The sequence below is a fragment of the Lytechinus pictus genome, chromosome 2 (genome assembly GCF_037042905.1).
Source record: "Lytechinus pictus isolate F3 Inbred chromosome 2, Lp3.0, whole genome shotgun sequence".
Taxonomy (NCBI): domain Eukaryota; kingdom Metazoa; phylum Echinodermata; class Echinoidea; order Temnopleuroida; family Toxopneustidae; genus Lytechinus; species Lytechinus pictus.
This window is the reverse complement of record NC_087246.1, coordinates 62,284,482-62,309,037: the sequence shown is the minus strand read 5'-3', so window position 1 is coordinate 62,309,037 and position 24,556 is coordinate 62,284,482. Positions and strand designations below refer to the sequence as shown.

The following is a 24,556-nucleotide window of genomic DNA, read 5'->3' as shown; positions in this document are numbered from 1 at the left end:
GTGTAAATTGGAATGGATGCAAGGATGGTACTTTTTTGTGTCCTGGTATGTCTTCACATGTACACATTTTGAGATACATGTAATCAGTGTTGTAAAATATGTTATCTACTGAAAAAGCACTAAAATATCTGGAAAACAAAATAATATGTTGTTTATACAACTAAAAGAAGCTTGCACATAAATATTGTTGCTAAGCTGGTATGTGCTTTAGATTGCTATAGCAAATATGTGCCACATAATAATCCCACATAACATAGATCCTTGTGCAGCCTACTTCTAATGCGCAGGAAGGGGAAGGGAAGTGAGGCAGGTGGGGGTAGGGTGAAGCTAGATAAGATTTTATATCTCTACTTATATGCTAACTTGCATAGACTATTTATTATGTCATGTGTGCCGTATATACATGTACATTATTATTCTTATTTTAGAATGAGGTGGCATGCATCTTTTTGAAGCAACCTATCCCTTTATTCTGGCTGGCTTCTTTAATGATAATTTTTCATAAATAACTGTACCTCATTTCATGATTCCATTATTTCAAATCTAGATTTCAACAAAATCTTCTTTTGTGTATGTGTACCGGGTACATGTTGATCTATCAATTTCTACTGTTCTTGCTCTGGCTTGACTTCCAATTTGAATTTTTATTCAATCGTCTACATTTCCCTTCAATATTTATTTGTTCAAAATTCAGAGAACAAAAGCTTTTGATACTTGTTCCTTTCTGTGCATTTTATGAAACATGGAAAAAGCTACAAAAACTGTTATTGAAATTTTCAGAATTTTATGATGTAATTCATACCATTCTGTTGATTGTTGTTCATTTGCATTTATTTGTAGTGAAAAGCCTAGAATGTTTTATTTTGTGATATTTGTATTTTCTGTGCCCTTTTCCTCCTAAAATTCAATAATTTTTGTTTATAATTTGCACCCTTCCCATTTATAGGGGTGCAATGTCCATATGGCAGGTAGGAGTATATTTCATAAGTGCAAGTGTACATATATATCCAGAAGCAAAAATAATTGTGTGAATCTGCATTGCTTATTGATAATTTCTCTCCAGTGATTATTTTAAAATTTATGTTGACTTTGGATTTATAATTTTTGTTCTCATCTGTTACTGTCATCTCTTATACATATTTCTGTCCCAACACATTTCTTTATCAAACATCTCTTTCTAATCCACCCATTTGGTCTGTTTCCATTTTTCTTTTCACTATAGTATCATATCTTTCTGTTAACCAGATTTTTATCCTTCTGAACTCCTTTTAGTGTCTTTCTATGTTTTTTTCTTATCTATACATTATTTGTCCATCATCTTGCCATCTTTCTTTACATAATTTTTCAATTCTTTCATCAACTTTTGGGGTCTTTCGCAAAGAGTACCAATAAAGTGACACTTTAAAGTCATGCTAATTCACACATGGTATTAGACTCATATTCTCATTGACGTCTACATGTCCTCTCGGGCCTGTTGCAAGTAAGTTGCAATCAAACGCAACTCGAGAAAATCAAAAGCAACTTGACTTTCAACGAATCAGAAGCGAACATTTGGATTTGTGCTTGATTCTTTTGAGTCGCGTCGCACCGGACCCCAGACCAGTGAGATGATTGCGATATACCTCATGCTACTACTAGCAATTTAGGAGCAACTTTAAGTTGGACTTCAGAATTTGTGAAACTGAAATAACGTTCTTAGTTTTCTTCTTTCGGTTCTCATATTTCATTCCCGTTCTTCTTTGTTCATCCTTTTTTATCTCTCTATTTTCTCGCTGTTATCATCTATCTGTACTTTGCGACCAGTTCCTTCTGTTAGTAGAATGATCATGTACAGTCAACCTTCCCAAATACTTAATTGCCATTTGGTCTAATACCATTTTGTCTTATTTCTTTGTTTGTATTTATGCCTTAACCCCTCATGCAAAAATCCATTTGGTCTTTATAAAAGTCTCTCTGGCTAATTAAATAAGTTTAGGATTATTTATCTATGATTGTCTTTTTGTACAGAAAATTCCTCATTTTGTCTAATGTCCAGAAGACTGGCCACTTTGTCTAATAAGAAAGCCAAATAGGGCGCTTGAAGAGACTTGCAAGTAATCCAGAGTCAATCACAAGTATCAGAATTGACAGAGTTTGTAATTTTGATTGATGGTCTGACTTCCCACCTCTTATATTAATCAATGACAATTGAAATTTTTAATAATTTTCAAATGAATACCTTGCTTCACCTTGCAACATGTCTATACCAATCAAATATCAGATAAAGTAGGTATGGCCCATCTGACAAATCACTAAATTTTTAGTTGGATGGGTTGTCTAGATATAAGATTGGACCATTTAGAATGGGTTGTAACATGATTCAGGATTAGAGATTTATATCAAGTGGCAATTGTATGTCAAAGGTAAGTCCAAGAAGATTATGAAAGGTTGACTGTATATTATTGCTATAGAGCACATTCCTATGGGTAAATGGGTCACAGCACTTAGTATAGTACTGCACCTGTAGTTTACATTATGGACATTAAATTATGCTTTTTAATTTGATGGCCATACAACATGTGATTCATATTGTAAGATAACAACAGAGGAATGAGATCTTCATTAGCTGCACGATATCACTATTTACGGATTCAATTATCCCCAGAAGTAGATCATAATAAGTTGAAACATTGTGTCCCCCATCAATAAATGACCAATGAAGTTAACATTCCTTGTTTGCTGCTTTTTTTTGCTGGAGGGGGGGGGGTATTAAGTGTCAAAACTTGTAAGACCCTTTCCCATGGGCTCTGGTGTGTTGGGGATATGTGGGTACATAGCCTGCTGTAACTGAATTCACTATGAGCTAGTTTTTATAAGTGTGGCTATAAGGTAACATATTGTCTTTTCAATTCAAAGTCTTCAATGATTCAATATTACAATCGTATCGTGCAGCCCCAAGATATCCTCTACTGTTACTCAATTGAAACGAAATATGTCAAAATTATACTTATCATGAATACAGAATGATTATATACAGTGTATTTAGATTGTCTGTATAAAGGTTAATTCAGAGCCTTTATGAATTTCTACAAGGAAATTGCACTTCTCTTTTTCATTGGTTTGCAATGATTACTAACAACATAGCATGATTATTATGATTATTCCATCTTTCTCTTTCTCTATCTCTGCTTTAATTGAAATGGAGATCGAAAAGTAAAGTTATTTGTTTCGAGAAGTCTTTAAAGACGTCCTTACTAATGAGCAAAATTTAAAGCTTCTCTCACACACGTGATCGATGTTTTTTTAAAATGTTTTTGCTTCAACAACATGGCGATGCAAGGTTTGAATGCTTTGATTTCATTCATTGCATGTTGCATGTTACATTACTGCTTTCATTATCCCATCAGAACTCTACACATTCTCTGATATTGATAGGTTTGCCTGTGAAGTTCAAATGGGATGAAATGTAAGAGATAGCAATTATCAGTTTTAATGTCAATGAGCATTGTGGTAAGTGATGCTCATGTAATATTGTACAACGCCTACTTAGCTTGTTGTATGCGAGCAAATGGGAGGCTGAATGTCAAACATTCGTACCGTTGCACAAAAGACGTACCATCCAAAATGTACCGTCCAAAATGTACCGTTGCACGGCTTTAGGAGGTGACGTCACAATACAACTTAATTCATTGCGCTCGGTAAAAATGAACAATACGCGTATAAGCCAGCTGGCTAAATGCGCAAGGCTGCCCAAGGTCATGTGCGCTTGTGGGATTTTGCTTTCTGCTTTCGGTATTTTTGCTCCCTTTTCATAGATTACTATAGGGATAAACTCTTTGTTTTTTCATATTTTCGCTAAATTCCGAGGCGTTGTACAACACAAATAGCGAATATTCTTATTCGTGCAATGGTGCGAGATTTTGCATTCGGTGAAAGAAAGAAACGCTCTATTCAACTCGGCTCACGCCTCGTTGAATAGAGCATCTTTCTTTCACCTCATGCGAAATCTCGCACCATCGCACTCATGCCTATTCGCTATTTGTATATTAACTGACAGAACGGACATGACTTTCCATGCCAGGGAAGCATTTCATGAAACAAAATGTCAGTGATTTTCACTGACATCTGTTATAAGCTACTGAGTGATATCCTTGCATCTGATTGGCCAAGAACAAATTAGTCAGTTAAAATCACCTTTTGCATCATCAAGCATTGCTTAAATCCCTTCACAGCTGGCCTGAGGACGGTGAGGTCTAGGACTAAACACCAGAACGATCACCAGAGCAAACAACAGATGCAGAACTATTATTACACCAAAAGCTTCGGTCTCTGTTATGTTGGTTGTTCTGCTGAACTCCGTTGGTGGTGGCTGCACGATAGCGAGCCGTCTGTTTACGAGGAGAAATAAGAAAAAAAATGTTAGAAAACTCCTCGAAACAGACGGCTGCCAGCTGTCTAAACTATTATGTGCTGAATGATTCACATAGAATTGTCATCTGCATCAGCTGTGTTCGGTTCAGTGCTTAGTTTTCCAATCTTAGTTAGTAGGATGATTCGGATGAAATATATTTCTTCTACTAATTTCCAAGATTATAGGAGACTAAGCACTACACCCAGAACTACACTTGTAGAATTGCTAAGATTCATGAAGACTGTATACATCTTCTTTTCTCTCTCACATGCACAGGAGGCTGAATCTCAAGGAATACTTCCTGGACACATCAAGTGCGCCCTCTACTTGATGGAGGAACAAGGCGATGACCTTGCTGACCCGATAGCCTGGATTGATGCAAACTGGACAAATGTCATCAATGATCTTGCACAAAAGGCTACCCAGGAACTCAAGGAAAATCTTGAAGTGGATGTCGACAAAAGGTATGTATAACTCTCTGCAAAAAGCAAGTGAAATAATTTTCTGGTTTCAATCTATAATTGATATTAATGTTGTTTTGCTATATTATCGTTATCTGTGTTGGTTTACAATTTATAAATATAGGCATACTACCAATATGCTCTCATTATAATAATTCTGTTTTTTTTTAAATATATTAAATTCTTAATATTCAGCAGCTGTCATAACTGCATAGAAAATATCTTAGTAGTCTAGTGTAACAACAATTTACAAAATCGTACTTCCAGAAAATGTACCCTAATTATGAAAAAAAATAATATAAAAAAAATCAGCTTTTATAATTGCATAGAATTTCTTAAAGGTATGGGGTTACACTATTTGTAGAAGTATGAGGGCACATATCATGCATTAGCTTTTAACCAAAAGCCGCTTGTTGATTTCAGTATGACCTCAAATACTCCATTTTAGCGTTTGAATCATTTTACTCCTATCTTGTTCCGTTCTATCCTAAAGCTTCCATCAAAATCATATCTCTTCCGAATATCCTGTGCTCTTAAAGGTCATTTTAAAGGTAAATGCTAGTTTTGGTAACGATATCAAAATGAGTTCATACAGAATCCAATGAAATGACCACCAAAGTGTCTGTTTGTATAAATAAAACGCAAGTGCCAAAGGATTCTGGAAGAAATTGTGTAATTGCTGAGAAATCAGCAAATAAGCACAGGATTCGGGTAGAGCGTCGGGCCCGACGCTCAAAGCAATAATTATACACAGTCCCACGTGCGCTTATCTGTGTTGGGGAAGTTCAGTCTAAACATTTTTCAGCGTAGATTTCAAGATTTCACAAAGTTCAGTTTATGTAACTGTACCAGATCTAGATCATCGATGATATACTGACAATTAAGCCTGGTTTCACAGACTTTCTCATGAAATCAGTGTTTACTGCAACTACTGGAATTTCTCTTTAACACATGTATGTGTACGTCATGTGAAAAACATTGAATCATATGCATCTTTTGGAGAAAAAACATCAAATCATATGACACTTATTAAGTAAAAAAATTGAATCAGATGCTACTTTGAAGTGAAAAAATGAACAATATACAGCTTTTGAAGTAAATGTAGAAACATAGAATCATACTTTTGCTTTAGAAGAAAAAATGTTGAATCATTTGCTACCTTTGAAATAATGCAATATAATCATTTTATTAACCTCTATTTGAGAACTTTGTGTCTGAAAATTGATATTCTCTGTAAACTTTTCCAATCATAGGATAATTGATCTTGTCCAGTTGAGTGTGGAGTCAGCAGAGAAATGCCTTGAGGATTGCTCCGGAAACATACAGGAAGCTGTCAAAGACTGCACTCAGACGATACAGGAAAAGGTTAGTCTTAACATTGATGATTCAAGGATACCATTAGTTTTATCACAGTATTATCATATCATATTGACACAAAGACAATGGCCGATATACAAAACTTTGGAGAGTTAGCTTTCATTGGGATTTAGACTTCTGAGGAGCTTTTCATGAAACAAATAAAGATTTTCACTGATTATTTGTTATAAGCTACTGAAATCCTTGCTTCTGGTTGGCTCATAGGAAATGTTTCAATTAAAATCTCTGACAAGTGCTTCATGAAAGTGCTTCATGAAATACTCCCTGAGTCCCTGGTGAAAGATGTGTACATCATCCACAGTGGAATCTCTATTTATGACCAATAGATGCTATCTTCCTCCCCATCTCATCAGGTAAAAACATGATATCACTATCACTCAACGAGTAATGCCTGAAGCAGGCAAAGGAATGTATGTGACTTGATTTGATTGGATAATTGGCTAAATCAATAATTTGCTGAGCCTCAAAAGATGTTGCTCTATTACAGGGATTTTCATCACTTTTCACAGAGTTCGCATGTCAGCAAATTATTTGTCTACCGGTAATCTAAATGAAAGCTCAAGACAGATTGACTTTAACATAAGTGTACTAAGTTTATTTTGTAACTAATACAGACATTTATTAATCTACAGTAATTATTATTTATTCATAACTATAGAATAAAAAAAATCAGCAGTCATAGAAAAATACCAGTGCTGCAATTTTGAAGAATGAAAATTGATCAAATCAGAATTTAAAAAGAAGAAGACCTGAATGTACTTGGTATGGTTCTGTTGTAGCTTAATTCCACATAATGATTTTGCAAACTGTTAATTCAGGAAGTTTGGTTACAAATCCAGAAAATCCAGTAAAGTTTAGATAGATAGATGTATTTGTTATCTCTAGATTGAAAATCTTCCTGTTCAGTGGTTTGTGTGATGTTGCAATATTCCCCACCAAAGTTTGGCCAAATGACAGGAAAAGTATGATATGACTATACCCTCTGATAAACTTTAAAGTTTGAGGTCCTGTGGCGTGGACCGATGTTTTCTTGCTAAATATGTTAATTGTACAGTGTATGATAAATACTATAAATTGAAAATAACTGCATATTCACTGTTACTATATTTATTATCTATTTACGGTCAATTTGCAGGAATTGATCATTAAAATTATTGTAATATTGCAATAATGACACATGGCTCATGTGACATGTAGTCTTAATGCTAAGTTACATATTTACGATCGAACAAACAATGAAGACAAGATAAGAGGACAACAGATATGAACTTTAGTACTAAATCAGGAGGTTGATGACTTGTGATATATTGATAGCTTGAGTTACAGCATATCCCCTTGTTATTGTCCATACATAGTTCCTTAAGGATTTGAAACTAGGAGAGGAATAGGATTTTCTTTGCTTATAGATATGTTTACATGTGGTTGGTATCATTATCATAACTCTTTGTTAAATAAGAAGTTTGATCAGGATGTTGTGGCTTATACTGAATCTTGAATCATTGATCTTTGGTTGCCACAGTGAAGCATGTAACCTCGTACCCTTGCCATGAACATCAAATATCGTAAACTTTCATGTTGCGTAATGTTGAGCCATGTCACATAATAGAACTGACAAATTCGAAAATTGCAAGTTATAGGTATCCTTTGTAGCAGAGAAAAAGTGCACAATTGGCAAAGGATTTAGGCATCCCTTTCCTCTCTACAAAAAAAATGATTGTGAAGTATAATTATGATGATAATGACAGTGATTATTGTATCTGACATTTTTGTGTATTTTCATACATGTAGATCCTAGAAATCCAAGAAGTTGGTTGCTACTCTGTGGATGACATTGTTGCCATTTTGAAGCAGGCCGATGTTAGGGGTGATCCTGAGAAGGCCCTTGATGCCCTCCAGGCCAAGGCCATGGCTGAGTATGCAGACAGGGTCTGGAAACCAATGCATGGAGACGACAATGAATACTTCCAACAGGCTATCAAAAATGATGATGTGAGCTCAACTTCTGGGTGGTGTTTCACAAAGATTTAAGTGTGACCTAAAATCCAAGTTGTGCGTGGTATAGACGGCTTCACCGCATTGGTCAAATCACGAAGAGGATGAACACTACTGCATAATAAGCAATCAGATTGTGCGTTACATATCTAAGTCACACTTATCTATTTGCAAAACACCCCCCCCCCCCCAATTTATTAAGCATTTACACTGCATTCAATATTTTGGATGGTTTATGCTATTTTCATGTTGATTTTGGATACCCTATTGCATACTAGAACAGAGTGGCTCCTGAACAAGGCATATGGGGATTACAAATAAGAAAGGCTAACCCATTGCATGCTGGATCTGGCTTGTTTCTGTACAATGCTTAGGGGAATTACATAATTCAATATTCAACCAGTAAACACATTGCCTCCTGGAATTGGGTGTCAATGTTCAAAGCCAATGGGATTTACTGAATTCAGTAGTCATCTGGTTAAGAGACTATTTTGGCAACTGGAATCCCTCTCTGCGTCTTTTCCTGTCTAAGTCTCCCATTTCAGCATAAGAATTCTTGTCGCCAAAAGGGACTTTGACTTCATCAAAGTAACTTATTCTTTTATAAACCTGGAACTGTCAATAATTTTAAAATCATTACTTTTTTATTTTGTCAGGAAGTAGTCTGTCAATATTTACTTAATTGACATTTGATGCGATCATTGAATGACTATCTGAGGAAGTATGTATGCTGTAGTGTCCTAAATGTGTGCTTGGTAAAATGTTTGAAGTTATTAATCATCATTGTTACCTCCTTTATCCCTGTTGACAGCGCTCTATTAGGATGTTGATGGTTGAATATAACATGTTCAGCTGGGGCCGCGCCCAGACCGCGGCTAAGCTGATCATACGCAGAGAGTTTTCGGTGGATGACGTGGTGACAGCTGCAGAGGAATGCGGAGATCTTCGACGTTCAGAAGAGTTCTTAAAGCAACAATGTTCTGTCTGCTTTGATGATTTACCAAGAAACAAGGTCAGAATTTCTAATATTTGTTTTTTTTGTCAAGAACACTTTAGTTTGTGTCTGTGTAGTAGGGAAGGGAGCAAATTGTTAATAATTAAACAACAAAAAGTCCTTTCTCATGCTGTTTCCCATTACCTCCATTCTATTTGTCTTCCTCTGATTGTAATATCAACTTCACGGTCGCCCTCTTTTTTTTCTTTTTGCTTGTCACTCATTATTTCTTAGCTTCCTAATTCTTTTTACCATCTTTTTATCTCAAGAACTTCTACCCAATCTCATCTTCTCAATATACTCTCTCCCTCATATGATGTAAACTTCAAGAGAATTGCATAAGACGCTGCCCTGCTCCTCTCCCCTTCTTTGTGTGTCTCTTTCTCAGTCCTATCTGTCCCTGTCTCTAACTGTCTCACTTGATTTGTCTTGCTCTGTCTGTCTCCCTCCCTGCCCATGCCTATCCCATATTCCCTTTTTCCTGTCACTCTTTATTCCTTGATTCTTCTTATTCATCATCTCTCTTGGGTCTTTGAAAACTCAACCAGTTAGCATTGTCCTCAGAAAAGATGTCATTTAGGAATGGTGTCCTGAAGGTAGACCTCACCTCTTGCCCTTCTCTCCCCCTATCCCTTCACTCTTTTTTTATCTCCTATTTTGTATGCAGTTAATTCAGGGACTTTCCCTAAAATGGTCTTGAGGGGCTTTCCCTAAGAGCAACTTCAGGGGTTTTACCACCCATTGTAACTTTGCAATTGCTATTTCTTTTTTTTGCAGCTGATATCGTTGATCAATTGCCAGTGCATGATGTGTCGGGGTTGTGTCATCCAACATTTTGAGATCATTGCCAAGGACCAGAGTATCATGAAAGGAAAATGTCCGACATGTGACCAACCTGACCTAGATGATCCTGCGGTGGCAGCAAATTATTTTTCATTCCTGGATATACTTGTGAGCATATTTTCAGGAATATACATTCTTTTATAATTATAAAAGTTATTTTGAATACCATAAATGCTTACAAGTGAAATAGCTTTATTTGTGTATGTTTCATATCATATTTGGCCACCCTTGATAAGACTACTGATACAAACCATTCTTTATCTTCTACTGTACCTTGGTGAGCACAAGTCAATTGGTGGTGTTCCCAAAGTTAATCACAGACTAAGGGGGTGTTGCAAGAAAATATTTGCAATCAATCGCAAATATTCTGTTGCAATTTTACAATTGATCACTTTTATCTATAGCAAATCAGATTACACTCCTTGTTTTATGGAGCAGATTAGCAATCAATCGCAAATTTACAATTAATAGCATGGCATATGCTTGGTTTTGGAAACAAAAATAGACTTGCAATTGATCGCAAGTTTCTTGCAATGCCCCATAAGTCTAATGAAACTTGAGTTTAGTTTACTCTTTTATTTACTGCTGTGTTTTATCACCCACGTTCAATATTCATGATATAGATAATCCACAAATGATTCTCTCCACAAACGCGTGGACTAAGCTATAGAAATGAAAAAAATTGATTGTCTATTCCACATACTCAGAATTTTGCTTTATGATTGGTAAAAGCTTTGTGGAACTGTTCTTTACAATATGATTAGATAATTTGCACATATCAGTTCCTGAAGAACATGAGTTTGATGCAATGTATAGGGCTAGTATCTTGGGTGAAAGTTTGTTGCACTATGTATTATCACCTGCACCATGTACTATCCCTATTTGCTACCAATTGTATATTTTCAGCTACGGGAGATGCTGACTGCTGAAGTGTTTGAGCTATTCCAGAGGAAGCTACGGGACTGGAACCTGATGCAGGATGAAAATTTCTGCTGGTGTGCTCATGTGAGTCCTTTATCTACTCTGTTTTTTCCTCTCTCTTTTTTAAGATTAGTGATAAAGTAAAGTTGTGACCATGTGGTTGTCATGCAATTGGGGAGCGTGTCATGAGCGTAAAAAGCTAGTAAAGCAACTGAAATGTGGTTTGTTGTGAAATACTGACAGATTACTTGTATTTTAAAAAGAGTGTCCTAACTGCTAAGATATGTACAGAATACAGAGCAATATTATTCCTTTGAAGGACACCTGTCAGAACAAATTACTTCTAGTATTACTCTGTTATCAATATGATATTGATTCTTTTCCATTGCCATTCTGGTTTCATCATCGGAGCATAGGACAGGGGCAAGATGCAATGTCCACTGTGTAACAGACTGTTTACTCCCATCAGCATCGATACATGTGCATCATCAGAATCACACCAAATATTTGTAACTCTGTGAAATCACCGTCTCTCTTGCAGTGCAATTCTGGCTTTATCAACGGAGCACCAGACAGGCGCAAGATGCGATGCCCGGAATGCAACAAACTGACGTGTTTCCACTGCAGGAAGCAGTGGATGGAACAGCATGAGGGAATCAGTTGTGAGGCCTTCCAGCAATGGAAGGAGAACAACGACCCTGATCTACAAGCACAGGGCCTGGCTGCTCATCTTAATGAAAACGGCATTGGTAAGTTCAGATTTGTCTCTTTTGAAGTGGTATCGTTCCCGTAACAGGTTTTACGTTTTTGTACTGCACCAAGAATGACAGTGGCCAGAGCCATAGCTATGGTTATGATATCCAAACCTTTTTGAATGCTTGTGTAGATGTTGGTATACATATGTTACACAGTGTGGACATTAGTAAGAATTACAATGAAAAGGTATAGTTCTTACACACCCAAGGAATCCATAAGGAAGGGTGTTTTGACTGTTTCGGAGGCACACGTCCTTAGGACGTGTTGCAAGAAAATATTTGCGATCAATTGCAAATATTCTGTTGCAATTTTACAACTGATAGATCCATGTTAGCTGTAGCAAATCAGATTAATTTTCTTGTTCCAAGGAGCAGATTAGCAGCCAATCACTAATTTGCAATTAACTTCAAGACATATGATTGATTTAGGGACCAAAAATAGACTTGCAATTGATCGCAAGTTTTTTGCAACACCCCATAAGTGTTGGTATGTATTCTTATGGCAAAGAAAAATGAAGTTTATTATAATTTTTTTTTAAGATAGTGATATTGATCCTATATTTCAATAAACCATCCTCATCTGAAAAGAAGGAACAGAGTCATAATAATTTACATATGACTGCTCATCACTGGTCATTAGTATGTTTACATACACTGCAATATAAATTTCCTGGTCACTTGAGCCAGTGCAAAAATATCACTTTTACAAGGATTCACTTATGACACCTAATATGACCTGCAAGTTATAAAAGAATGATCAGTCCTGTTTCTGCTGTTGCTTTTGGTGTTGATAATGACGGTACTATATATTCATTCTTTTATGTCAATATTTGTACAGAGTGCCCTCGTTGTAAGATGAGGTATGAGCTGGCCAAGGGAGGATGTATGCATTTTAAATGTCCACAGTGTACTTTTGAATTCTGCTGTGGATGCAATCAACCAATTAAAAGAGGAGAAGTAAGTTCAAATAATGCTCATGTTTTGTGAAAGAAGACAATTGTTTTGCAGCCGAGTGTTGTTTTTTTTTGTGTTGATAGTTTTGACTTTGAAAATCTGTTTTCATTAGTTGTAAAAAATATTTTTAGCAAGAAATTATTTATGTGAAATAATGTATAATATATATATATTTATGTGAAAGAAAATATTTATTTTTCCTTATACCATGTTAAGCTCCATTCTGAAAAGAACTGAAAATGTTCTATGTTCATAATTCTTCCAAATATCTACGACCAATGGCTTTGATACGTCACTTGATATTGACTATTTTTAGTATTCATGTGCTACATAACGGTGTATTGTACTGTGCAATATCGTCACTGTGCTTGAAGATAAGGGTGAATAAGCATGCATCACACTAAAAGATTAAGGCAACTGTGTCTTTTCATCTAGAGAAATTTCTTTAGATTAACAATTTCTGATGTGGAATATATAGCAAACAATCACCTCTAGGTTTCTGGCAATTAGAAAAACTATTTCTTTCTTGTAAATTTCATTGTAAACTCTGTCCTTCCTCAGTTTCTCTTTGGAAAGAAAAAGAAAATGAAAGATATTTTTATCTTATCCACATCATTTTGAACATGGTGGTTGTCCCTAGACTTTCACCTTTGGAAATGCTTTGCTTGCTATTGATCCATCTATATGAGTGGAACTATGCATATTAATGGTACTTTTGACCTATTTCTTTTTTTTTTTTTTCAGGCTTGTGCCAAGTTTGCTTCCTGTCTCAACAGGGGTCTCCATGCTCACCATCCAAGAGACTGTCTGTTCTATCTCCGGGATGAGGATATCGCTTATCTCCAAAATATTCTTGAAGTGAGTGTCATTCCTCCCCCATTTCCCTCTCCCATCCAAAGAAAATGACAGTCAAGTAGTTCAATTTTTGTTGTAGAGTAGTAGTGGTAGTGTCAGCAGCAGCAGGTGGTAGTTTTGGTAGTAGTAGTAGTAGCAGTAGTAATAAAATTAGTAGGAGAAGTAGTAGTAGTAGTAGTAGTAGTAGTAGTAGTAGTAGTAGCAGTAGTAATCAAATTAGTAGGAGAAGTAGTAGTAGTAGTAGTAGTAGTAGTAGTAGTAGTAGTAGTAGTAGTAGTAGTAGTAGTAGTAGTGGTAGTAGTAGTAGGCAGCAGCAGTAGTAGTAGTAGCAGCAGCAGTAGTAGTAGTAGCAGCAGCAGCAGCAGTAGTAGTAGTAGTAGTAGTAGTAGTAGTAGTAGTAGTAGTAGGCAGCAGCAGTAGTAGTAGTAGTAGCAGCAGCAGCAGTAGTAGTAGTAGTATTAGCAGCAGCAGAAGTAGTTAGTAGTAGTAGCAGCAGCAGCAGTAGTGGTGGTGGTGGTGGTAATGGTGGTAGAAGAAGAATAAGACAAGTAGTACTACTAGTAATTCACATGGGCACAGAGATGGTCGGTTGTTATATTAAGATAGTTTGACTGATAATAATTTTGAGAAGGATCCATGCAATTTATTGAGATGACTAATATATTTTCTTAGGATGAAGGAGTGGAGTTCAACAAGGAACCCCCACAAGGAGCTGAGGAGAATGAGGAGGGAAAATGTGGAGTCCAGGAGCAGAAAGAAGGCCCTAATGGCCTGGAAGATAATAAGTGCGGGAGGAATGTCACACCCGGGAATGCTGGCCTCTGCAGGTTAGTCAAAATCTTCCTTTTCTCCACTGTTATATAAAAGAATTGAAAGGGAAATTCTCTCCCTTCATTTAGTTATTCATAACTTAAGAGATTAATTACAGATGAAATATAAATTGTGAAATGAAAGAAATGACAAGTAAAGAATTGATTTACCATTGAAGAAGAAAAGAAAGTTATATATATCTCAAGTAAGTCTTGTCTCATCCCCCCCCCCCCCATTTAAAATGTGATACAGTAGTAGGTTTATTTTGACTGCATATTTAATGAGGCTGTAGAATTCTTAGTATTCTGAAATTTACATTATCACTTTTACAGATCTGTTTTCAGATTCATATATATTTATTGGTTTTCTCAGGACATTTGTATTTTAGGCATTTCAGCATAACATACCAACAATATGCAATATACAGTATAAAATTTACCGTAACATGGCAAACTTAATGCATAGTAGCCTCTCACCATCATAACATAAATATAAATATAACCATATAATTTATAAACATAAATAAACTCTAAATATTGACGAGATAAGAGGTTTCGGATTAATTTTTTAGATAGCAATAGCGCTGTATCTGACATAGGTTAGAGTTTTCTTTTTGGTTGTGATAACGGTACAATGCAATGGACATGATAAAAAAAAATATATGACCATTCAAGTAGCAAGATGCATTTTAGCAACCAATTTATTGCTTTGATTTTATTTAAGGATCTGTAGAAATCATTCGTTCTTATTACTGTTTTATTTTTTACATCTTAAACTGATTTAATTTGAAATGTCATGTAATGAAATACTTTGACTTGCTCATATCCACATTGACTGCACTGTGATTATCATGTTTTCTATGAGTAAAGATCTAACTCATAGATTTCATGAATTTGTAAGCTTTCAGTGTTATGTTTGCTTTTTCTCTACATATTCAATTGAATTTTATGTTTGGGTCACCTACAAAAATCAAGCTAGGATAAGACTGGAAGAAGAACAAGCATAATGTTTCATCAAAAACAGGTTTAAAGAAGAAAGTCATAGGATTTTAATGTTTTTTGTGATCAGAACACATTCTTCAAATTGGCATTATCTGTAAAATATATTTTTTGTTCCTGTTATGAAAATATTTTTTTATTTTTCATTTGTCTCTTCAAGGATTCACTACATTGAGTACCTGGTTGGATTGATCAATGGCAAAAACATTGATCCTTCCAAGAATTTCCCAATCGCACAGCTTGAGGTCATTTTGAACCGTGAAGAGATAGCAGTTCCGATTAGGCGGCCAGGGGAAGCAGATCCTGATTATAGGAGGCGTCTGCTTCAGGTATGTGTTATGAGATTTTAGATTTAATTTCTCTACTTGTAGATCTACAAAATAATGTTCAATTTTTTTTCTAGGCAGGGGCATGTATGTATATAAAGTTTAAAATCCATTTTGTTATTGGCTCAAAGCCCTATACGAAGGACATTGTAATAAGTGCGATCAATGCATTATTTTTAAATACCCCCTAGATAAGCAAACAAACACCCTTCCCATGCCTCAGAAAACACTCCTAGCTGGCCATTAAGAAATATTTATAGCAAGAGATAGTAAAGAAAGTTTGAAATTGAAAAGCAATGTCTAGACAGATATATTGTATAAATACTTGGGGGTTCTAATGGTAAATAGATGTACAATGTAGTATTAAAAACTTTTATCTAGTGAGCTTTCTGGTGAGCAAGTTATTGAGTGATTTCATCTTGGAAAAAAAACACATTGCATTTGATTTCATAAAAGTCATAGTTTATGGTAACTAGGCACTAAATTTTGCCTACCATGAGAACATTGCTCAACAGCTAAGTAAGGGTTTTGTGATAGTTGTCAATTACAATTAATTTACAATGAATTGAAGTTTTGTGCAACAGGAACCATATATATAAAAGCCATTTTCCTTATGAATTAAAAAAGTAAAATATTCCTATACATCTTGCTGCACTAATTCCAGGTAAGGTAAATGGGTACAGGCATTGTGTAGGATTTCCTCAAAAGACTGAGCGCCAGAATCAGGAGCCTAGCCTGGCACTTGTAAACACAGGAACATGTTGAGCACCAAACAAATTGGATATGTTTGCAATATGAATTGTTTTTATTTTTTCTTTTTTTTAAGGAGGTGCAAACTAAACTTCCTTTAAAAAAATTATCAAGAGACAGAGCAAGATGAAGGAAAGAAACATCGACATTCTACAGTGAAGAAAAAGAGAAGCATAATAGGAGAAGAGAAGAATGTAAGCATAGGTGAAGAAAATAGGTGATATTGGAAGTGGAATGCAACTTGCATTACACTTTCAAGATGGCAGATGAAGAGCCCATGACATGCCTGTTGGATTGCTCAAGGAACGCATGGAGTGCATGCACTCTGCATGCAAAGATGAAGCTGGAGGGAGGAAGACGGATTCATGGACGATTGTTGGTGAGTTTCAGGGATGCTGAGGAGATGGGGGAAGAGCTTTGGGACAGTCGGAGGCAGCTGGGGAGTGGTGGTAGGGATGATGAAGGTTCAGACTGGAGGGAACAGAGAAGGTTCGTGGGAAGAAGATGGAGTGGTCTAGAAGCTGTGGAAGTGATGGGGATCAGCGGGTGTACATGTATAGGAAAGGAAGGGAAAATGATTGATCGTCAGAAGATGCTAGATCATCACCGGAGAAAAATGGATGAAAGTACTGGGTTAGAGAGAGCATGAAAGATAACTTTGGCAAGGAGGAGAGTTCCAGAAGGTGCCGGATTGAGCAGAATCGAGGATTATGATGTTCAAGGGATACACTAGAAAGATGAATAGCTTTAGAGAAGCTAGAGGAGGAGATAAACATAAGGCACAAAGTCCCCAGACTCCTGAGATACCGAAAATTACATTTTCCTGGAATTTCCAGAAAAGCGCAGAATTCAATGAATTCCATGGAAACACAATTTTTCATACCCAAAATTTAATTTTAGAAAATGCAGTGAAAATTGTGAAAATCAAAGTAAAATCCAATGCAACAAAAAACCATGTATCAGTGCAAAATCTACCAATGAGATCTATATGGGTTGTTAAGACTGTGTTCACAAAGCTTTACCTGCATACTGCTGTGCTTGTTTGTATAGGCCTATAATGGAAAATTAACATTATGCTGAGATTTCACTGTCTAGGCCTACAATTACATTATCACATGTTTTGTGTCGCCGAAGGGCACAGACATTGCATTTTAGAACACAGAATTTTGGGGACTTTATGCTAATGGTCTGAGGTGGTTCTGGAGAATGGTAATGATTCCAACAAAATGGGACTGGAAAAAAGGGGTCATTCAAGGATCCAAGTATGACACTAACAAGAGAAATGAGAAAAAATCATGCTAGACAGACGGTCTTTAATGACTGCCAGTCCAGTGATCTCAACTTTCAGAGGGTAGAAGAAAGTAGCTCTATTACTATAATCATCTCACTTTCTACAAATTCATTTGAATATGTACGGAGTATTATCTTTGATTATCAAAAAAATATATACGTGAAGTATAATATCATCATTTGAGATTTATATTTTATCTCAATTTAACAACAGAAAGTGACTATAAACTACTTTTAACAGGACTGATAACTATTCTTTATAATAGTATAATATATCAATAATCGTGTAATGTACTTATTTTACCATAAACTCATTCAAACAGAAACATCTTAAATCACAGTCATGAATTTGAATCAGTAAAAACAAGAAGGTGTGATAAATTAATACTTGTTTTTTTAATGAAATTCATCAGAGGAACTAAAGAAACAATTATAAAAGTGATTTGCATGCTGACAATCATGACTTCATTTTATCAGTTTTGTTTAGTTTCATTTACAAATTGACTAGCAAGCTTTCATGGTTTTTGTGCTATAGAAAATTGAAATATGCGTCTTTATAGATCTATATGACATTAAATAGATTTTAACCCCCCCCCCAAAAAAAAAAAAATGTTAAGACACTGTATATACACGTTCTTTAATTAGAACAAAAACCTATTCTTTCCATGAAATACATGCAAAATATTCTCCTCTAATTGTGCTTTTATAGAACTATTATGAAATATGAAAGAGATACACTGCTATCCAACATAATGAAGACTTTGGTATACACTCGCGTGACTTGGATACATGTTTTATAAATTAAGACATACTCTTTAGTGATGAGTTGATGTTAATGGAGAACGTCATTAGGGTATGTGATGTTCAAATTTGCTCTATACTTGACTTTTGACTTTTTTTTTCTTTTCTTTTTTTACCTACCGGTAGATCACACTTACCTTTTCCATCTAATTAATCAAAATGAGACAAAATGAAAAAAAAAATGATGGTGTTGTACACCATTCTGGAATTTGTCAAGTGTATGCTTGAATATTTTGTCTAAAATTCTTGAATTAAACATTCATGAAAAAATTAAGTATACTTGAATTTGAATTAGAGCAAAAATACAATATTCTGATTAAATATATATTGATTGCTGAGGAAGCCATGTTATTAATGACACAAGTTTCAAATGATTCATGTTTCTATGTGCTTCCTTTCTAAGAAGCCGTGTTTATTTTATTGATATTTTTATATACGGAGTTGTCATGGAAATTCAGCATGACACATGAATGGGACTTTTACTTCTAAATAAGAGGTAAATGCTGAAGTCTTACAGGAATTGTGCTCTTCTGAAAGAAATGACAAGCTGTCAGAAAATTATCAGCAATCTGGTGGATAGTTCCCCTTTTCTGATCATTCAACCTCTTAATGTTTTTCACATTGCAAAGAAAAAAATCCATTTTTTAGGAACCTATTTACTGGGGGCATACCAATAATGTCTTCATCATAAATGGTAATCTATTTGGAATCGGCAGTCTGGTTGATCCTTATCTCTTTCATCAATTTCAATTCAACATAAATGTATTATCATCATGCCAAGAAATAATGTATTGTACTCGAAACATTTTTTTCACCCATTAGGGCTTACATGTACTTTCCTTAATATTCTCTATATATTAACAATGAAATGCATGTAGTATTTCAGTCACATTTACCAGCTTCTGATGTGAACTGTGACTTGATTTTGTAAAAAGGATTGTCCTGCATCGGTTGCAGTTGTATTGATTAAAATGATGAAATACATGTGAATAAAACTCACAAATGATATTTAGATTTGAATGTGAGAATCATTCTGTAATGGTTCAAGGATTTTTATTTTTTTATGTGCCTCTTCATCACATCCACAAACTAAACTTGTTTCCTGCAATAATTCTGTGGTACTATTTCAAAAGTTTGTAGCAAATGTTAAATCTTGCCAATCATTTCCATGCTATACTGCCTTAACACATCACAAGACAATGCAATAGTCCATAATCATATGTGCCATTTTCTTCCATGTACAAGAATTGGCCTTGATTTCGTCAACCAGAGCTCTAGAGATTCATATTTGTATCATTTTTTTCTTAATATTAGTTTTATGTTTTGTGTATCACTATACAGCAAACTTTTCAATTATGAGAAATTTGCCACAACAAATATATCGATATGCTGCAAGTACTTAGTATAACCTAAATCTTGCATAAACAAGATACAATGCAAGAGTTAAATATATACAATGAGTTATTAGTTATATGCATTACATTTAAGTGTTATTGAATTATTATTATGCCATTTTGTTCTATTATATCCTATTTTATTGTCTTTTTATTATACTAGATTATCCTTTAAGTATATTGTTATTTTATAATGAACATGTACATTTTCTGCTTAAAATGGAAAAAACATATAGGATATCTACAAAGTACAATGTATACAACATGTGCCAGTGCTAAGTCGCACACTGTGAATTATGTCAGGTGTAAATTTGTATATAGAACAATTTATTTCATGTGTTATGGAAAATTTGCAAATTCCAAAAGACTGTACATAACATGACTGACTTTATAAATGATTCATTTGATATCTGGAATTGATCTCATAAAGAGAACACTCAAAGCATGTGTAACCTGTACATACATACATTTTAAAAGATTGTATTACTCTGTTTGCCAAAGATTTCTAAGCCAGTTTGGCTTTTATTTTGCTTTGTAGGGCCATTCTTTTTTCATGTGACACTTTTGGTCACACGCAGAACCATCTAATTTTGATCATTGAGGGTAATTGATATATATCTCCCTTATAAAAAAAACATTTATTTCCTATTGAATAGACATATTATTACTATTTCTAAATACTCATTTGTAATGGTCTTCCTAGACCTAGTTTCACTCATGACCAACATATATATTGTATTGTCTCTAAAACAGAAGATTGACCACTAAAATGGTCAAGTGAGTAATTAATTTTGACTTGGATTGCACAGGATTCTCACGTAAAATGTACCGGTGAGAGTGTAATGAAAATCTAAAGTAGGTGACGTTTTATACTGAACAAGACAAATACAGAGAAAAACGGGATTAAATAAATAATTTTGATCAGGACTTTGGTCATGTGACTAAGAATGGCTCTAAATGGCGTTGAATTACCAATTAATGGGAGGCAGTGAATGGAAAGAAGGACAATTTGCCTCATACAAATATCTGCCAATATATTTCCAAATTTTGATTCAGGTTCCTTATTTGAATGTGAATACAAGGACCACTGTATATACTATACATCCTGTGAACATCATGATATTTTATAAATATGTTTGATTTTTTCTTCAAGAAGCAATTAGAAAAATTGTATGTTGTATATTTCTTTTTTTTTTCATTCACTTTTCATGTGTAAAGCAAGAAGTGAAAAGTTCAGTCTCTTTTTATATTCATGATGTTCCTCTTGTAAAGGTGTATTAGTGCCATCGCATCATATGTGTATACATGTATATAACTATATTATCCATTTGGAAAAAAATATGGAAAACAGCTAGATACACAAAAGTATATAAGTATGGATAAAAAGAAAAAAATACATCTAAAAAATATAGAAAAAAACTAAATGTTTGGAAAAACTCCCCATGAATAAAAAAAATAAAAAGTAGGCTTTACTCTAATAAAGCAAAAAGTAAAAAATGAATAAACAAATCTAAACAGAAAAAAACTCCTTAAAAAAAATAACAAAAATTAGGCTTTCTGAAAGCCAGAAAAAAGTAAATACAAAAAAAAGAGGAAAAAACATCAAGTGCAATATATCATACATCTGTTCAACAATTTTGTTGTATGTTTGAGAATGCATCAAATTTATTTTCTATATAAATTAGTCATGGCACTATAGTTGATTCACCCAGAATAGAAAAAAACCTTTATTTTTGTATGTTATCATAAGTTGTATAAGTTGTATTTTCTGTATACATAACCTTGTTTCAAATGAAGAAAATCATCTATATCTTAAAGCCATAAGCTTATTAATAAGTTTAAGTGTTGTATGGGAATGATTATTTTGACAGTACTTGAAAAGAAAAATCTCAGTATTTTAGTACATTATATGATTACAAGCCCAGTCATAAAACTAATTGTGCCTTTAGGGTGATAATGTGCAACTAACACCTGACCTTAAACATAACATTTTAGTCAATTATGTCATGCATTCTTATTATATTTCATTAGTATATATGCATATTATATCAGGTATATGTGCTCCATGATTCCAAAATGACAGATAGGTTGTGATGACCTGTAAAGATTGAAAAGACATATTTGCTATGTTGGCCTCCAACTGAATGAATAGGTATTTAAATCTGCAGTGTATGCTGTTTTATTGATTTTTTTAAAATTGAAACCAATGTTCAGTGTACTTCTCCATTACGATGACATCTTCATGATAACACTGAGTGTTCAGTCTGAAAAATCTAAATATGTAGTAACGTCTAATATGATACTGTCTGGGATACAAGTGTGTTTTTTATTCAACTTTTTATGTACATATGTTCTTCAACTGATTTATAGACATATCTTGATAAACAGCATTGTTAAAACTTTAGAGCTGTTCAAATTGAATTTTCAACTGTTTAACACCATTGTGGAACAAAAATTGGTAGATGGAGCCAGACGGCTTTGTTAAAAGGTTGTTTTTGACAGGGCCAGTAGGAAAGTTCAATCTAATTATATTACATTATATCATTCATGTTGCAGTGGTAAAGGAACCATGCATACTACGGTACTGTAATTTAGTATAGTTTATGATTTGTGTGTCTCTCAAAAGACATAATGGTAAACTGAATGCTGTTAATATGGTAAAAGTATACTGTACTTATGAAAAAATTCTGCTGTGAAAACTGTTACTGAACCCAGATGGGTAAATTGAACTTTGTTTTTTTATTCAAGAATAATGGGATGTGATCATACTAGTATTCTACTTTATTTCAGTCTGTGGTAAAAGGCTGGTTGCTGGAAAAGTGCTTTCCAATCCCATTCTTTCATCTAATTTTTCAAAGCCCTAAACATATATTTTATTAATTTTAATTTTTTTTTTTAATTCATTATTTTTTATTTTTTTTAAATTTATTTATTTATTATTATTATTATTATTTTTTTTTTTTTTTGGGGGGGGGGGGTGGTTAATGGCTTGGAGAAGGAGACTTATTTCTGTGTATTTAATCAAATCCCATGCAGCTTTTAATTAAAAATCATATTGCATCATATTTGCCATGCATGTATGTACTACAAAATATATATATCCTACAATTATATGGATACTCTGCATAAACCTCCTGTGCTATTAACCTAAGGCATCCTTATCCTTCATAAAAGCATTTATTTTCAACGCAAATCTGATATTAGCTAACATCGTCAATAATTTACAAGTGTTTGATGATTCTCGATCTGTATAAAACATAATTTATTTTGTTATATATTATTTCCCTGGAGTTTAACTACAATTTTGAAGATGTGCAAATTGCCATTTATCAAGATGTTATTTTGATTTAGCTATTATCAGATGTAAATATCAAATTTGATTTTGTTTTTATGTAAAATGTAAAGCATGTGAATGAATAGAATTTTCCACAGCTCTAAACTGATATATTAGCACTTCATAGATAGTTTATAAGTTGATAAACAAAGAACCTCCATGATTGCATCTTGGGTGCCATGGTATGTCTACTTTCATTGTTAAAAATCAGTTATTTTCTGCTTCAACCTTTATTTGCTATCTAACTATATGTGCATGTAGTCTTTAGTTTGATTCTGTAGTGCTTTGTAGCTGTAGTTTCATAGATGCTCCATGTAAAATCTGATGCTCACACATTACTTTCTGTGTGTTCATGATCTCGTTAAAACTTCTTAAAAAGTATATTCTATCAATTTTGTTTGTGTATGAATTGTATATTCAAATATTGTTGTGTTTTGTAGTTCACATATATCCACTCATGGCTTTTTTTTATAGTTTATAGTGCTTTGTAGTTTTAGTTTCATACATGTAGCTGTAGCATAATGAAAAGGAGAGCTGGAGTATAAGTGCAAGAGATTTCTGTGATTTTGAATTTATGGGCAATACTGCAAATAAGGGGGCTTATTAAAAAAGTTTAGTGTCTTTATTACATATGATTTCAGAAACTGTCATGAAACTAGATATTTTTTCATGTTAATGCAAAAAGCTTAGTAGTACATAATGAATCTTTAGTTTGAACCATATAAGAAGTACAGGGCTGTTTTTATAGCCTATAAATATAATTCATTTATAAATGAAATACCAATCATGTATCAACCCCCTTATTTATTACATAAACCATTTACAGGTAAGTGTGTACAAATGTTTTCCCTTTTCCCCTTTGATTGGAAGAGGTATTTGAATCTATTTTAGTTTCAATTTATTCTCCAAGATATTCATTTGGGAGAAGAATCTATATTCTATCAATTTTGTTTGTGTATGAATTGTTGTGTTTTGTAGTTCACATATATCCACTCATGGTTTTTTTTTTTTTAGTTTATAGTGCTTTGTAGTTTTAGTTTCATACATGTAGCTGTAGCATAATGAAAAGGAGAGCTGGAGTATAAGTGCAAGAGATTTCTGTGATTTTGAATTTATGGGCAATACTGCAAATAAGGGGGCTTATTAAAAAAGTTTAGTGTCTTTATTACATATGATTTCAGAAACTGTCATGAAACTAGATATTTTTTCATGTTAATGCAAAAAGCTTAGTAGTACATAATGAATCTTTAGTTTGAACCATATAAGAAGTACAGGGCTGTTTTTATAGCCTATAAATATAATTCATTTATA

At 34.0% G+C, this 24,556-nt stretch overlaps 1 protein-coding gene across 2 annotated transcripts in view; it reads left to right on the top strand.

Moving 5' to 3' along the window:
• Window positions 1-21,292, top strand: part of LOC129253840 (uncharacterized) — a 47,565-nt gene extending 26,273 nt beyond the window's left edge. For both annotated transcript variants that reach the window (XM_064095354.1, XM_064095355.1), the window contains exons 12-23: window positions 4,667-4,854; window positions 6,105-6,216; window positions 8,017-8,217; window positions 9,032-9,232; window positions 9,992-10,165; window positions 10,964-11,062; window positions 11,520-11,727; window positions 12,572-12,690; window positions 13,432-13,545; window positions 14,215-14,369; window positions 15,511-15,679; window positions 16,503-21,292. In XM_064095354.1, coding sequence (XP_063951424.1) covers window positions 4,667-4,854; window positions 6,105-6,216; window positions 8,017-8,217; window positions 9,032-9,232; window positions 9,992-10,165; window positions 10,964-11,062; window positions 11,520-11,727; window positions 12,572-12,690; window positions 13,432-13,545; window positions 14,215-14,369; window positions 15,511-15,679; window positions 16,503-16,556 — 1,794 coding nt within the window. In that variant the 3' untranslated portion in view covers window positions 16,557-21,292. The remainder of the gene's footprint in view (window positions 1-4,666; window positions 4,855-6,104; window positions 6,217-8,016; window positions 8,218-9,031; window positions 9,233-9,991; window positions 10,166-10,963; window positions 11,063-11,519; window positions 11,728-12,571; window positions 12,691-13,431; window positions 13,546-14,214; window positions 14,370-15,510; window positions 15,680-16,502) is intronic.
• The last annotated feature ends 3,264 nt before the right edge of the window (window positions 21,293-24,556 follow it).